Raw genomic sequence first — 17,367 nt, 5'->3', positions numbered from 1 at the left:
GGCCTACAAGATAAGGTTGTATCTGTAATACATTTGAATGGGACTGAGCTACAACAGCCTGGTCATGTGACCAAAGGACGTGATGTCGCTGTCCTGAGAAGAGGAGGCGGAGCTCAGTATCCCAGTCCTGACAACCCCAAGTAATGAATTGCTCCCAACAGCTTACTGATGGTTTCCACAAACAAAATTTCTTGTCAGAGTTGACAACCTTATCCCGGGTGCAGGGGGTACAAGGACTTCTGATGCCAAATATGCCTATAGCCCTTATAGATAGGAACAATATATACTCTATGTACTAGACAGAGATAACAGATTCATCAACAGCAACTTGCTGACTGTTTCCAGGCACAATTTGGAATGTTCACAGCAGCTTGTTGATGGTTTCCATTGACAAACATTCTATTTGTATATGCTGATTGTTACAATGTTACAAACGTGTCTATAACCAGCAGAATTATACCTGCACCACAGACACGCGGGGCCCCGACGGGCCCTACTGACTATACCGGTGTCCGTCAGGGTGCCCAGCATGCTGTGCTAGGTTTTTCAATAATTTTTAATATCTACAGATGTGAATGATACTCCTGAAAGTAACAAATCCATCAACAACAACTGGCTGATTGTTTCCGTTTGTATAAGAGTATACACAGCAGCTTACTGATGGTTTCCATATATAAACCGTTCTTTCGTTCATAAATACATTATTTTCCAAAGCGCGTTCTGCAAGACAAGGGGACATGTATTGGAAGACGTTGGGATTGCACCTCTAGGGGGCAGAATTGTACTGGAAATACCTAATAAGAATGCCATGAAAAATATTGTAATGAGTGGGATGAAGGAAGTGCCTGGAGGGGAGGCGGGGGAGGAAGGGGGTTGTGTGCTAACAGCAGGGGGCGCTGTGGTACAGTCCAATCCCCATCCACTCAAAAATAAGGAGGTCATGGAGTTCGTCTGGCTACAGGGGAGTCCGTCAGGCTCATATTAGTATCAGTCAATGTGACACCTTCTTATATTATGTATATTATGTACAGAACCCCCAGACTGAGCGGGGTTAACCCTACGAGCGCCTGATTCTATAGCTGTATCTAATGGCATATAGGTATTACATGAGCCGCTCCTTCATTCCTGGATGTTCCATCTATACAAGGCATTATATCCTGACTACAGCCCTAGTAGTCAGACTTGTACACTGGCCGGGCTGTAGGGGGCGCTCACATGGTCATATGTCTATTATGTGAACAGAACATTTGCAGAAAAACACCTTTATAGACTCCAAATAAAACATCAAATCCATCACGACCATTGCTGATTGTTTATGCGCATTCTGGAATGGACTCGGCAGCTTGCTGATGGTTTCCATAAACAGACCTTCCTTAAATTCCTAAATACTTTCTCTTATAATTTATTCTTCTACACAAGGAAACTGAACCTGGAAAACGTTGGAGCTTCAGGTATAAGAGACGGCGGTATCGAATAACTGCCTGGTAAATGTGACAGTGTAACGGGCGGTGGGAGGACTAATGTGTCAATGAACCAGGCTGCGGGGGGGTCTAATGTGCCAAAATACTGGGCTGTGGGGGGTCTAATGTGCTGATGTACCGGGCGGCGGGGGGTCTAATGTGCTGATGTACCGGGCGGCGGGGGGGTCTAATGAGCCAAAGTGCTGGGCTGCGGGGGGTCTAATGTGCCAATGTACCAGCCTGCGGGGGTTGGGGGGTGGGGTGGGGGGTGTCTAATGTGCCAATGTACTGGGCGGCGGGGGGGTCTAATGTGCCAAAGTACTGGGCTGCAGGGGGTCTAATGCACCAATGTACCGGGCTGCGGGTTTACTAATGTACCAATGTACCAAGCTGTGGGGGGTCTAATGTGCCAAAGTACAAGCCTGCAGGGGGAAAGGGGGGGGGGGGTCTAATGAGCCAAGGTACCAGGCTGCAGGGGGTCTAATGTGCCAATGTATTGGGCTGCGGGGGGGTCTAATGTGCCAATGTCTTGGGCTGCAGGGGGTACTAATGTACCAATGTACCGGGCTGTGGGAGGAACTAATGTGCCAATGTATCAGGTTGTGGGAGGAACTAATGTACAAATGTACCGGGCTGCGGGGGGTACTAATGTGCCAATGTACCGGGCTGTGGGGGGTACTAATGTACCAATGTACCGGGCTGCGGGGGGTACTAATGTGCCAATGTACCGGGCTGCGGGGGGTACTAATGTGCCAATGTACCGGGCTGCGGGGGGGTCTAATGTGCCAATGTATCAGGCTGTAGGGGGTCTAATGTGCCATGGTACCGGGCTTTGGGGGGTGGGGGGTCTAATGTGCCAATGTACCAGGCTGCGGGGGGGTCTAATCTGCCAATGTCCCGGGCTTTGGGGGGTGGGGGTGTGGTCTAATGTGCCAATGTACCGGGCTGCGGGGAGGGGGGTCTAATGTGCCAATGTACCAGGCTGCGGGGGGTACTAATGTACCAATGTACCAGGCTGCAGGGGGGTCTAATGTGCCAATGTACCAGGCTGCGGGGGGTCTAATGTACCAATGTACCAGGCTGCAGGGGGGTCTAATGTGCCAATGTACCAGGCTGCGGGGGGTCTAATGTGCCAATGTACCAGGCTGCGGGGGGTACTAATGTACCAATGTACCAGGCTGCAGGGGGGTCTAATGTGCCAATGTACCAGGCTGCGGGGGGTACTAATGTACCAATGTACCAGGCTGCAGGGGGGTCTAATGTGCCAATGTATTGGGCTGCATATATTATAAGAAGTTAGTTACAGCTATAATAAGAATAGCAACAACTTGCTGATGGTTTCCATGAACTGATCTTTCTTAAATTCCTACATACTTTATTTTATAATGTCTTCTACTCTACAAGGGAAACATGTCTTGGAAAAAGTCAGAGCTACAGCTAAATTAAGAACAGAAGATCTTACACAGCTGCTTGTTGACGGTTTCCATGTAGAAAAACAAGATAAACCAACTAAAAAACGTGATGGAAACAAGGACAGGAGTAATGTCGCTATATTACACAGGTTGGTGGGTTTTCCCTGCGTTGCTGATGCTTTATGTGCACTGAGATCTGTCACTATCTGTCACTACCCCATCAATAGGTCATTACAGACATGGCTGCTCTGAAATCTGCTCACAGCAAGTCTGTGCCTGAGATATGACAGTCTGTGGTCAGCAACGACCCTGCCGGACCCTCTTCTAGATGCCACATGTGAACTGTGTGCTAAACCGGTGAAATCTCCCGATACGCAGAACTCCAGGCCCAGCCGACACCTGTGAAAACATCCAGGGCAGGGCTCTCTGGGTGGGCTGCAGCCAGGAAGGAGTTAAACCAGTACAGGTTCCTGCAGGTGACTGGTCTGCAGCTGGTGACTCTCCAGAACTTGTGAAGGGGGAGGGGTCTAAGAGTTGGAACTGGTCCCAATATCAAGGTGCCCATGGTAAGGTCACCATCCTTTATATTTGGGCTTCTCTTCTGGTGACCTTGAGCTGTCCATACATCTGAATGGTCATCGTGTAATACTCCAGGTCTCCTGCAGTGGCCGCTGCAGGGCAAATACTTGTTCCAGGAAAATCACCTGTTTTCAGGGTCCTGTGAGTGGGACTGAGCACCCCGAGGGCCACATACTGGGACATCTAGGGTTTGGTCATCTTAAGGGGTTGTCCAGGGAGTTTACTTACTTACTCCAGGGATTTTTCAAGCTGGTCCTGCGGGTTCCAGGCATGGTCATGTGATCGGACCCAGCCTCCCCCTCCCCATTGGTCACCACTTATTGCCTGGGGGCTTGCTTCACTATAGTCCACCAGCCACCATAGCACAGGTAACTACTTGTAAAAATGGGGAGGAGAGAGGAGGCGGAGCCATTCAGGCAGAAGGGCTGGTTTTGATCATGTGACCATATGACCTGCGGTCAGAACCAGCCCATAACCCCCAGTCCAGCTTAAAAAATTCCCCGGTGAAAGTAAAATGAAACTCTGGACAACCCTTTTAAAGGTCCCGTTTCTGGAGCTTCTGATTTGCTTTACTTTCTTATTCTTCCTGGGTGGGAGGGGCCTAAAACAAGTCTGTGTAACATAGAGAGGCAGCCTATCATATAGCTGATGGAAGATCATGTGACCAGAGCTACGTGTAGTCAGATGGTGGTCACTAAGACAGGAAGTCAAAGGGTTGCTAGGCAACATGTATTAAATGACCTGTATTTTATAGTATAGGAATCTGCAAGACCTTTGACCTATGTACGACCTATGTGATAAATTAGGGGGTCACTTAGTTTTAGGGAACCACTAATAAGGCCAAGCATGGGTTAATTATTTTCATCTATGGCATAGATTTAAAGGGGTTGTCCAGGATTACAGCTCAGTCCAATGGATTTCAATACGACTGACATATGCAATACCAGACTAAACCTATGGACAGGGGTGGCACTGTTTCTGGCATACATTGCACAACACCTTTAAAGTTCTGTTTACTTGGTGTCACCCATAGGGGGAGCTTATGAGTGTTCCATGTGCTGATTTATTATTGGATTTAAAGGGATATTCCTGTCTCGCCCCCCTGAGGAGGTCGGTACATACGGAAACACTTCAGAGTTACAGACACCCCATAGGACAGCTATTCCTGGATCCCTGACATGGCGGTCGGGAGAACGGGTCTCGTACTCTCATCTCTGCCATATGTGACCCATATGGGAATTCCCCTTTAAGGTATAATCAGTATACAGAAAACTCCTCAGCTCCCCCTAGTGGTGACCCAAGACAGTCAATGAATTAAAGGGCAGGGATAGAAAACATGGCTGCTGCCTTTAAGAACACATTCTACTTCCTCTTCCTGTACATCACGTCTGCTGGTCACATGGCCATGCTGCAGGTCAGTCCCATGTGACATAACATTCTGCAGCATGGCCATGTGACCAATAGATGTGGAGAAGCGGCCATGTTTTCTAGTCCTGGATAACCCCTTTAATAGTGATTTTTGCTTCCTCCAGGGAATTCGATCCTGAAGGAGCCCCTAGAAAATGGGGGTCCTGGACAACTGCCCAATTTGTCAACCCTAAATTGGAGACCACCTGTCAAATAAATGACATCATCACACGTTTTGTGACATTACATAATAATAGGCATCCGGCCAATCGGATAACAGAGTCAAAAACTCCGATTTATAGGATAGCCGGAGGACTACTTTAAAAATTCCATGTACAGGAAGGAACCTCAGGGGGGTTATTTAATAACAAATATTTATCATATTTATGACCAGTAGGGGGGGTCGGAACACGGGGACTGGGACTGATGGAGATGGCACCGGTCCATACAAACACCTCCATTGTAATGATCGTCGGGGTTCCCAGTGTCTAACACCGGCCAATCATATACAGTTCACTCTGAACTTCCTGGCTCAAGAATAGAATGACAGCACTGCAGTAAAGACTGACACAGACATCTACCATTCAGGAAATCTGAGTCACAGGCCCTGTCATGGCTTCCATTGTGGTTGCCATATAGCATTTATGTGCCATCCCCGCCCGACAAACAACATGAGCTGTCCCTTTAAGCCAAGTCCACTCTTCCTATAAATAGCAATGTACTTTTTCCTTCAATACGAAGTGTTTACGAGGCCGTGGGTTGAAAATTTGGCCCCGATCACCTGGGGTTCAGAAGCAGACGGCGCTTTGCTTACTTTGGACACTGGATTTATTACACATTCTGTACAAATTCCACCAGTCGCCACATTTCATACATGCACAAAAGAGAAAAAAAAAATAATAATAATAATAATAATAATGTTCAATATCAAAAAATAAAATAAAAAAACACGTAAGATCTTGGCGAGTTCTGGACGTAAAGTGCAACATGAAACGGGACGCCAGCAGCACAAGGATTAAAAAAAAATATAACACAATAAATACAGAATTCAACCAATAAATAAGGGGAGGGGGCCGCAAGGGGGAGGCGGCTGTGCAGTATTACAGACGGCGGGGGGAGAACAGCGCACGTGGGGTCCGGGGCGGTCTCTCATCATTAGATATTTACAGGAAATAAATACATCACAAAATGTGCAAGTCCAGATTTTGTTTTTGTTTTTCCGCTGCACTCCCCGCTCTCTAAAAAAAAATTTTTTTTGGAAAATTTTCTTTGTAATGTCTCTTCAATAGAAGTGGAAGCTCCAGTTGAATTCTCATTGTGTGCTGCGGAGAGAGAGGAAAACAAAGGGTTAATGCGATACGGAAAGGGTTGACGAAAGTTAAGAAGCGAGCGAGAGGAATAAAACAAAAACAAAAAAAAGCAAAATAAAAGCAAAAATTTATTGTCAGAATAAAATAATGAATTTTTAAAAGTAATAAAAAAAATTAAAAATTATGAATTTGAGACAATAATAAAATAAAAAAATGTAAGCAAAAATTTGCAAATATAAAATCACACATTTGGAAAAAAAAAAACTAATAAAAATGTAAAAAAACAAAAGCAAAAATTTATTGTAAAAATAAAATAAATTTGAGAAAATAAAAAAAAAGCAAAAATTTATTGTAAAAATAAAATGAATTTGAGAAAATAATAAAAATAAAAAAACAAAAGCAAAAATTTATTGTAAAAATAAAATGAATTTGAGAAAATAATAAAAATTAAAAAAAAAACAAAAGCAAAAATTTATTGTAAAAATAAAATGAATTTTTAAAGCTAATAGACTAAAATAAAAAATTTATTGTCCAAATAAAATAATGAATTTGAGAAAATAATAAAATTATTAAAAATTAAAATAAAATAAATTGCATATATAAAATCATAAATCTGGAGAAAAACTAATAAAAATTTAAAAAACAAAAGCAAAAATATATTGTAAAAATAAAATCATAAATTTGAAAAAAATTATTTTTTTTAAAAAAGCAAACATTTATTGAAAAAAAAGCAAAAATGTACTTTATACAATAAAATAAAAACCATATGAGATAAAAAAAACCCCAGAAAATAAAAGCAAACATTTCGAGTAAAAAAACGAAAGCATCATGATGAATATAATAAAATAAAAATACACTGAAAATAAAAATAAAAATTTATAGTATATAATAAAAAAATATAATAAATAAATTCACAAAAGTTCTAAAAGGGGAGGGGCTTTGACAGTTGAGCAGTCACTTCCTGTTTATTGAGATGGACCAGGAAGTAGAAACCATTGGAATGGGAGGGGTTGGGGGATTGGGGAGTGGAAATTTTTTTAACCATGTCTAAATAAATTTTTGACAATCCCTTTAATAAATCTATAAATACTCCACTACAGATTATGGGCCTTTAATAAATTTAATTAATTTAACAATTTGATTTATTTAAAAAAATCTTTTTTACGTTTCATTTTTTTGTAAAAATATTAAAGTAATGATTTTTGAAAAAATTGAATTTTTTAGCAAAAAAAATCATGAAAAACATTTAAAAAAATACGAGGGTAAAATTGTACAGCACTCAGTGAAATCCAATTTGTGATGATTTTTTTTGAAAAAGTTCCAGAAATCCCGGTATACTGTAGTAGACGTTGGTCACTCGGGGCCTAGACAAGCATTTCCTTCAATGAGACTATAGACACTAACCCTAAGAAAAATAAACCAGCCGTGTGTCCGTCCAGGAGTGGGAGGTGTGCAGAACATCTTCCATTATACGGAGATGTAAATTTGTTGTGACCGACATATTTGGGGGTAGGATGGAATGTCTTGAAACTCTCTGCTCTCCTTAGAAACTGCATCTCCCAGTTCTAGGCTCGGCGGATGAATAACTGTATTAGTCGTGGTTTTCTGGAGGACGCTCGTCCAGAATGCACTTAAATTTCACCGCCTTGCAGTAAAATTTGCAGTTTGCTTGGAAATTCACGAAACGCGTCGGCCCACGCATGGGAGGAGGGATGGAGGGCTTAAAAAAGCTCACGCCTGGAATGGAGGGTGTTAATAGCTCTTTTTTTGGGGAAGGATCGTTTGCTTTCAACTATTCTGTTATTTTTCTTTTTTATATTGTGCGCTATTTTTTAATTTTTTTTTACAATTTTTGGATATTTTTTAAGCTGTCTTATAAGGAATCACTATCATCAGGGAAATATTAGGTCACAAAATTTGAGTTTTTGGATTGACATCGAGGACCAGTGGAGACAGTTATAGGGGTATACTCGGAGAAGTTTGAGTGGGGTGGTGGTCATGCGTGACCCCGGCCTCTCTTCTCAAACCTAGCCGAGTACAGTGATGACTCTGATGTCTATGGCCTGTTTGGCCAACCCTGATTTCGTAATCCACCACCATAGATTTGGCGTAGACTCTACTCTCTGGTGATGGTGGTCAAGTCTTCCCTGACCGGGGTCCTTTGTTGGTCACCACGTTTTAGACCTCCCACCAAACATCCACCAATAAGGGCCATGATGCCCAACGCTTTTCTACTGACCTGATGCCCAGCTCTTCCCACCAAAGCTCTGACCCTGGCGGGTCCTGCAGACTTTCTAATGCTGACCGCTCTCTCCTCTTCCTCTTTTCCTGCTCCTTCCTCTTTCCTGGTTTTCCCTTCTTCTTCTTGCCATGAATTTTGGGTGGGGGATCCTTGAAGCTCAGCGATTTGTGTGTCTCCTGAGTCAAGTGACTTGTGACTGCTTCCTCTTCACCCACCAATCTTAGGGTGTTAAAGTTCTTGACACTGGGAACTGGGCGCGGCGCTTCATCTGGCACTGCCCGTATCTCTGCCGTGTTCACCCCTTCTATGAGACTCTGTAGGAAGATTCTGCGGCGGAGTTCTTGGAGGGATCTGCCTTTATCATGGAGGAGCTGATGTTCCGAGACCGCCCGGCGCCTAAGAAAAGAGGAAACAACGTGTCAATAGAGGAGAAGATGATCTGGTGGAGCAACAAATGTAACCGGCAACCTATGGCTGTCTATATACTGCAGCTCGGAGGCCACAAAATGTAACGATACTGATGTAGCTTGTCTTAAAGGGATTCTGTCATCGCAACGCGACATATAAGTCCAGCCTACTGATAGATAGGTTAGAGTCACCTGAATCAAACAGTGTTTCCCCCCTTGTGAATCGCGGCCTCCATTGCTGAGATATTGCTGTTTTGTTAAGATGCAAATGAGCCCTTGTAAGTCCAAATAACTCATTTGCATATAACAAAAACAGTAATATCTCAGCAATGGAGGCAGCGATTCGCAAAGGGGAAACACCATCTGATTCAGCTGACCCTAACCTATGTATCCTTTGGACTGGATTGATATGCCGGGTTCTGGCGACACTCCCTTTAACACTGGTCGTTCTCAGTAAAAGGAAGAATTCATAATTTCAACATTTTCTAACATCTTTGCTTGCTGTCAGTGAATGGAAATGTTCACTTTCACATTCAGACAAAAACCCATCCAGACCTGATCCTACACACACATCTGCCTTCTGTTACAGTGTGTCGGTTCCAAACCTCATTCCTATCCTGGACTTCAGGTGAATAGCTACAGCTCTGTGTGCAGGACTAGGTTAGAAGGGATTGTAAACCATGAGCCGTCCCATTTGAAATTAGATTTTATTAGTGTTGAGAAAGTGAATCACAAAGTCCATTAGAAGCCTCCGACCGTTTCATTATGCAGGGATTATGATGGACGAGTCCTTTAAGCGATGGCTGCTGATAGCTCGGAGTGATCAGACGTACTGATGTGCGGTCTACAGTAAATCTAGCAGCAGCTCTTAGACTCGGCGTGCCGGATGTTGGGGATTTTACTATGTGGCTTCGTGGGATGAGCTGAAGCGTTTTCACATCTGACATGCACATCTTGAAAAGGAATACCTCGAGAGTCAGAGCGGGCAGCCTTCTCCGTGTGACCTCAGATCACCCCACGACCCCTATGTATGTCCCGTATAGTCCACACGGACCTACGTGTACTAGTGTAGTGCTATGTGTACAGCTGTGCCACTAAACCAAATCTGCTGCCCCTTCATTCTTAGGAACGGTGCGGCCCCCCCTACAATCATAAAGTGATGGTATATCCTGGCGATATACCAAGATTGGGACACCCCTTTAAAGCTACACCTATTGGCCAGTTGGTTAAGCCATCTGTTATGGATTTTTATAGAATGAAACATGTAAAGGGATAGGGGGCGCTAGATGCCTCATTGCTAAAGTAAATGACCATGAAAGACACAGGGTATACTAATAGGGGTATATATGGAGGGGGCAGCTTTGCCTGTGGAGTAGATCACCTATATACAAGCTGTGGTTTGAGTTTTCATTGGAGATTTTGTCTTCATTCGACTTTTCCCTCCACACTACCAAATTGCAGGATGGCGCAGACAAATTATTTTTAAGCAGACCCTACTTTAGTTCTTAGCGGTGATTTTGGGGTACTGCCCTGGCACTCAGGGGATGTCTGATCTCCTTTAACCTTTCTCCCTCCCTCCTAACAAGCCTGGGAAGGATCCGGCGCACACAATGCAGCGTTTATCTGAGCTCCGTGCCCCGGGGGTTTGCGCTCCTGTTAGTGAGAGGTTCTCTCCCGTGTAGATATAATGACACGTCTCCCGTAAATGCTACATGTGCTCACTTGACTCTCGTCCTCATCGCCCGCACTGCTTCCTTCTGCCGTCTTGCCGGATTAATCCCTTTATGCGGGTGTCAGCTGGATTTGCCGGGGGGCTGAGGTTGCTATTAATGTGTGAGCCTTATGCACGTGTCGATAACCATACGTGCACCGTCATAAAACATGTTCACATGTTAAAAAAAGGCTGAGGCACGGATGACCTCATCACGGGATAATAAAGTTTTGTAAGTTTATATAAGACTTTGTGTTTCGCTCCTCGCTCTCTGCTTTGTGTCCACACAGCAGTGGGTCTGTTACAGTGTATCAGTTTAGACAGTGCAAATCTCTACAGGCTGAGCACTTACTTATCATATAGTCACACATGGCAGATTCTTGCAGAAATTTGACTAACGCTTAGAACTTCCATATTAGTTAAAGGGAGTCCCATGACTTAAAGGAGACCTTTCATCACCTCCTACATCTCCAACACTTTGCATCCTTCGATAGGCACTGCTCCACTGAGTTCAGCGCAGTTGGAATTTTTTCTCTAGCCCGCACCATTCCAAAGCAATCAGTGCAGTTAGTTTCAGCACAATTATGCTGTCTACTGTCCGGTGGGCGGTCCTGGGCTCTAGCAGAAAGACAGGGACCGCCCACCTGACAGTAAAGAGAAAAACGGTGCTGTATATAACAGCAATGATTGCTTGGGAACGGTAAAGGTTAGAGAAAAAATTCCAGCTGTACCAGAATTAGTGGAGCGGTGTCTATTGGAGCACGCAAAGAGTTGGAGTTGATGGAAGTTGTGAGAGGTCCCCTTTAAAACAAAATAATACAGTAAGCTAAGCCAATGTAAAGAGAATCCTAATGGCGATTCGATACACACGCCTCTGGGTTGGCACGCAGACTACAGTAGGTTTGCATGCAGACATACGTATACTGTATATATACACATACACTAAGTAATGAGGACAGAGCCAGTCTCTTACACTCTGCCGTTGAGCCCATGCGCCGGTCTCCCGTGAGCGGGGAAGGAACAGCTTAAGATGAACACCGCCAAACTGTAATGTGGAAGAAGACTCCGCAACATCCTGAGAAGAACCGAGACCTGCGGGCAAGAGAAACCTTATCAGTTTGGTTGTGAATATCCTCCCTGGGAACGCAGACAGGACCATCAGACAGGCTGGCACATCCCAAACCACATCACAGGTGAAAGCCATGGCGCTACCAAAATACAATGGATCGGCATCGCAGGGAGAAGCCAAAATACAGACATCAGATCTAATCTCTTAATGGAAATCCAAGACCTCCCATGCTTAAGAGACCTAAGTGCCAAGACGCCATGTTAGCTGTCAGTCCGCCGCAGCCGAGGGTTAATTACACCAAATAACGAAGCCATCTAATTAGTTACCCTGCTCATAATGAGAGTCTGAAGAGAACAGGATACTATGTGAGAAACAGCCCAAATAGGGGAGTATATACTCTAATACAAGACAGGCAATTCTATCTATCTATCTATCTATCTATCTATCTATCTATCTATCTATCTATCTATCTATCTCCTATCTATCTCTCTCCTATCTATCTATCTATCTATCTATCTATCTATCTCCTATCTATCTATCTATCTATCTATCTATCTATCTATCTATCTCCTATCTATCTATCTATCTATCTATCTATTATCTATCTCCTATCTATCTATCTATCTATCTATCTATCTATCTATCTATCTATCTATCTATCTAGCTATCTCCTATCTATCTCCTATCTATCTATCTATCTATCTATCTATCTATCTATCTATCTCCTATCTATCTATCTATCTATCTCCTATCTATCTATCTATCTATCTATCTCCTATCTATCTATCTATCTATCTATCTATCTATCTATCTCCTATCTATCTATCTATCTATCTATCTATCTATCTATCTCCTATCTATCTATCTAGCTCCTATCTACCTATCTATCTATCTATCTATCTATCTATCTATCTCCTATCTATCTATCTATCTATCTATCTATCTCCTATCTATCTATCTATCTATCTATCTATCTATCTATCTATCTCTTATCTATCTATCTATCTATCTCCTATCTATCTATCTATCTATCTATCTATCTATCTATCTCCTATCTATCTATCTATCTATCTATCTATCTATCTATCTATCTCGTATCTATCTATCTATCTATCTATCTATCTATCTATCTATCTCCTATCTATCTATCTATCTATCTCTTATCTATCTATCTATCTATCTATCTATCTATCTATCTCCTATCTATCTATCTATCTATCTATCTATCTCCTATCTATCATCTATCTATCTATCTATCTATCTATCTATCTATCTATCTATCTATCTATCTCCTATCTATCTATCTATCTATCTCTTATCTCCTATCTATCTATCTATCTATCTATCTATCTATCTATCTATCTATCTCTTATCTCCTATCTATCTATCTATCTATCTATCTATCTATCTATCTATCTATCTCCTATCTATCTATCTCTTATCTGTCTATCTATCTATCTATCTATCTATCTATCTATCTATCTCCTATCTATCATCTATCTATCTATCTATCTATCTATCTATCTATCTATCTCCTATCTATCTATCTATCTATCTATCTATCTATCTATCTATCTATTTATCTATCTATCTCCTATCTATCTATCTATCTATCTATCTATCTATCTATCCGTATCATTGGAGTAGACACTTACCTTTTGAATATTTCCAGCACTTCCTATCTAGAAGATAATTTTCTTTCTTTTCCAGAATAAATAGAGGGAGCCTGAAATACAGAGAAGGATACATTACTATTACTATATACTATATATATGACTATAGGCTGTATATAATAGGTAGTAATCAGACATTACTTTCGGGCAGTGTCGCCCCATCATCCAGCTCTGACTCTCTATAGGGCACTGGACTGGTCCCCAGTTTTGCAGCTTACTTTCCCATGTTCGGACACTGTCAGTCCTTTCTGCGGTTGCTCTGATTTCACGCCCATAGGGGGCGCCCTTGTAGCATCTTTTATTTCCCACTAGGCAGAGACAAAGACAACTTCACTCTGCGCTTTACTGTAGTGGAATCTTTTTCGATGCCTTCTCTATCACTTTGCCCTGTCCTGTTTAGGTAGACGTTGGACATAAAGTATGTGCCCCCCTGGCCAATAGGGCTAATTGCAATGTCAAGACCAGCGAACATATCATGGGGGCAACCAAAGACCACTGTCACCTCATAGCTATGGATGTCACATCCAGATCACCCATTGATTGTTCTCCTATCACCCCTTACCATAACACTGTCTGGGATCGCTCAGCCACAACCTTTACCCTATAAGTGGCAGCAATGACACCCACAAGTATATCAGTGACCTACAACTACTCTCATCCTCCTCAGCCCAGGGGATGTGCAGGCGCTCAGACATGTGGGGGAGTCAGAGATGTCTATCAACTCTGCAGGAAAAACTATGATTATGTCTATGTGGAAAGCTAAAAGTGTATGGACCAGGATCAGGCTGAGGATTGTGGGGAGGTGAGAGGGGGCAGACGGCTCCATGACTGACCCCAAATACACTACAGGGACCAACAACACCTGAGAGCAGGACGGGAGAGATGGGGCAAGTCATTGTGATTGTGATGGAAATGTCAGATAGATAAAAAGATAGATAGGAAATAGATAGATAGATAGATAGATAGATAGATAGATAGGAGATAGATAGATAGATAGATAGATAGATAGATAGATACGACATAGATAGATAGATAGGAGATAAATAGATAGATAGATAGATAGATAGATAGATAGATAGATAGATGATAGATAGATAGATAGATAGATAGATAGATAGATAGATACAGTAGATAGGAGATAGATAGATAGATAGATAGATAGATAGATAGATAGGAGATAGATAGATAGATAGATAGATAGATAGATAGGAGATAGATAGATAGATAGATAGATAGATAGGAGATAGATAGATAGATAGATAGATAGGAGATAGATAGATAGATAGATAGATACAGTAGATAGGAGACAGATAGATAGATAGATAGATAGATAGGAGATAGATAGATAGATAGATAGATAGGAGATAGATAGATAGATAGATAGGAGATAGATAGATAGATAGATAGATAGGAGATAAATAGATAGATAGATAGATAGATAGATAGATAGATAGATAGATGATAGATAGATACAGTAGATAGGAGATAGATAGATAGATAGGAGATAAATAGATAGATAGATAGATAGATAGATAGATAGGAGATAGATAGATAGATAGATAGATAGATAGATAGGAGATAGATAGATAGATAGATAGATAGATAGATAGGAGATAGATAGATAGATAGATAGATAGATAGATAGATAGATAGATAGGAGATAGATAGATAGATAGGAGATAGATAGATAGATAGATAGATAGATAGATAGATAGGAGATAGATAGGAGATAAATAGATAGATAGATAGATAGATAGATAGATAGATAGATGATAGATAGATAGATAGATAGATAGATAGATAGATAGGAGATATATAGATAGATAGGAGATAGATAGATAGATAGATAGATAGATAGATAGATAGGAGATAGATAGATAGATAGATAGATAGATAGATAGATAGATAGAAAGATAGATAGATAGGAGATAGATATGTAATATTAGAGATTTAGGTAGATAGATATAGAACATATAGAAACAGATAAAACAATTCAACCACATACAGCACAATCTATCCCCCGATATCGCTCCTCTCTCCCCCTCTTCTATATTACTCTGTTACTTTACCACTGAAGGACACATCAAAAACTCACAACAGTGTAACAATCCCATTACAAGAACAGACGAGCGTCTCCAAGACTTTGCAACATTTTGCTTCTTAGTTCTTTACAGTCACTTATCTGTATCCAAGTGCAGGGGCAATTCTTCTCTACTACTGCCCCATCACACAGGGTAGTTCTCCACTATTGCCCCATCACACAGGGTAGTTCTCCACTACTGCCCCATTATGCAGGGTAGTTCTCCACTACTACCCCATCACACAGGGTAATTATCCACTACTGCCCCCATTGTGCAGGGTAGTTCTCCACTATTGCCCCATCACACAGGGTAGTTCTCCACTACCACCCCCATGGTGCAGGGTAGTTCTCCACTACTGCCCCATCACACAGGGTAATTATCCACTACTGCCCCCATTGTGCAGGGTAGTTCTCCACTACTGCCCCATCACACAGGGTAATTATCCACTACTGCCCCCATTGTGCAGGGTAGTTCTCCACTATTGCCCCATCACACAGGGTAGTTCTCCACTACCACCCCCATGGTGCAGGGTAGTTCTCCACTACCACCCCCATGGTGCAGGGTAGTTCTCCACTACCACCCCCATGGTGCAGGGTAATTCTCCACTACCACCCCCATGGTGCAGGGTAATTCTCCACTACCACCCCCATCAAACAGGGTAGTTCTCCACTACCACCCCCATAGTGCAGGGTAGTTCTCCACTACCACCCCCATCACACAGGGTAGTTCTCCACTACCACCCCCATGGTGCAGGGTAGTTCTCCACTACCACCCCCATGGTGCAGGCTACTTACTTGTGCTGGGCTCCTCTTTTGCAGCTCTCGCCCTGTCTGTATAATCCTGGTGTGATGTAGCAGTGCAGGACTCCAGGAAGGAGCTGTGTCCTTTGGCTGTGTATGAGGGGAACTGGATTCCTTCTCAGTGAGCTCTTAATAAAGACAAAACTGTGACATCATAAGCCACATTCCCCTTTTCCAGCTAAACAGTCATGTTTGGTTCATTGATGTTGGGCCATGTGACCTAGCAGCCCTCTTAGCACTGCTTACATAGTGTAGAGAGCTGCAGCAGAAGCGGCGGCGGCAGGAGGAGTGGAGCTCACCTGTCACTCTGACAGCCTCCTTACTCACTGTCTTATTAGGTGGGTCTTCTCCTCAGTGTCAGCCGCCCGCCCGCCCTGCTACCTCCCTCCACAAGTACTTTGCAGAACTTCCCACAAACTTGCTGCCTGTGGCAGATGGGTGGTCACGCTGCAAAGTGGCTGGGGATAGAACGCGACCACAAGCGTGTGTTCTTAAGACCCACAATATAACCACTGTACCACAGGTCTTCAAAGAGCCTAACCATATACAAGGAGTCTTATAGGTTTTCTTAAGGACCCCCCTCCTTCCTTAGAAGAACGCGGGCGCTTCAATAAAGGTTTCTTGTGATGTGTAGAATGTGTTTTAGGAAGAAGAGGAAAAAGAAAGCCCCAAGTATAAGTGACATTCCCATATAAGAGCATCGCACGGTCCCAGCACAGGGATGACGGATTCCTTTAAGGATTATTCCATGGATTCCTTTAAGGATTATTCCATTGACTCGGTGGAGGGGTCTGAGAATTTCACACCAGTTAGTGTCAGTCTGGTATCTGAGGATTCCTCCGACGCGCAGGAGACTTTGGAATCTCCATGTGGGTGGATTTATGGGGATTCGAGGTATTAGAGACAAAAAGGGACCGGCAAATTTCCCTTCTGGTAATGGTTACGGCCATATCTGCTCCACAGATTCGCCACCTTGGTCGTAGCGAGGAATTCATGTCTTCTTCATGGGGTTAATAGAGGAAAGTGATCGGAGAGAAATCTGACGGGAACAATCCTAAACCCATTCCCCATATGTATCCTTTATCTAGTTCAAGGGCTTAAAGGGACACCAGCATATCACCCCAGTCCTGCAGATAGATAGGTTACTGTCACCAGAACAAGCATATCACCCCAGTCCTGCAGATAGATAGGTTACTGTCACCAGATCCAGCATATC

At 42.8% G+C, this 17,367-nt stretch overlaps 1 protein-coding gene across 1 annotated transcript; it reads right to left on the bottom strand.

The window, feature by feature from the left end:
* Nucleotides 1-5,693: 5,693 nt before the first annotated feature.
* Nucleotides 5,694-16,372, bottom strand: PTHLH (parathyroid hormone like hormone). Its single transcript, XM_075275443.1, has 5 exons — nucleotides 16,146-16,372; nucleotides 13,253-13,323; nucleotides 11,502-11,620; nucleotides 8,408-8,806; nucleotides 5,694-6,180 (listed from the first exon to the last, which is right to left on the bottom strand). The coding sequence occupies exons 3-5, from the start codon at nucleotides 11,600-11,602 to the stop codon at nucleotides 6,171-6,173; spliced, it is 510 nt and encodes a 169-aa protein (XP_075131544.1). The 5' UTR covers nucleotides 11,603-11,620; nucleotides 13,253-13,323; nucleotides 16,146-16,372; the 3' UTR covers nucleotides 5,694-6,170.
* Nucleotides 16,373-17,367: the final 995 nt, after the last annotated feature.

Source organism: Leptodactylus fuscus, chromosome 5, assembly GCF_031893055.1.
Source record: "Leptodactylus fuscus isolate aLepFus1 chromosome 5, aLepFus1.hap2, whole genome shotgun sequence".
Lineage (NCBI taxonomy): Eukaryota > Metazoa > Chordata > Amphibia > Anura > Leptodactylidae > Leptodactylus > Leptodactylus fuscus.
Note: the sequence above shows the minus strand (reverse complement) of the source record. Positions and strands in the feature narration are given on the sequence as shown.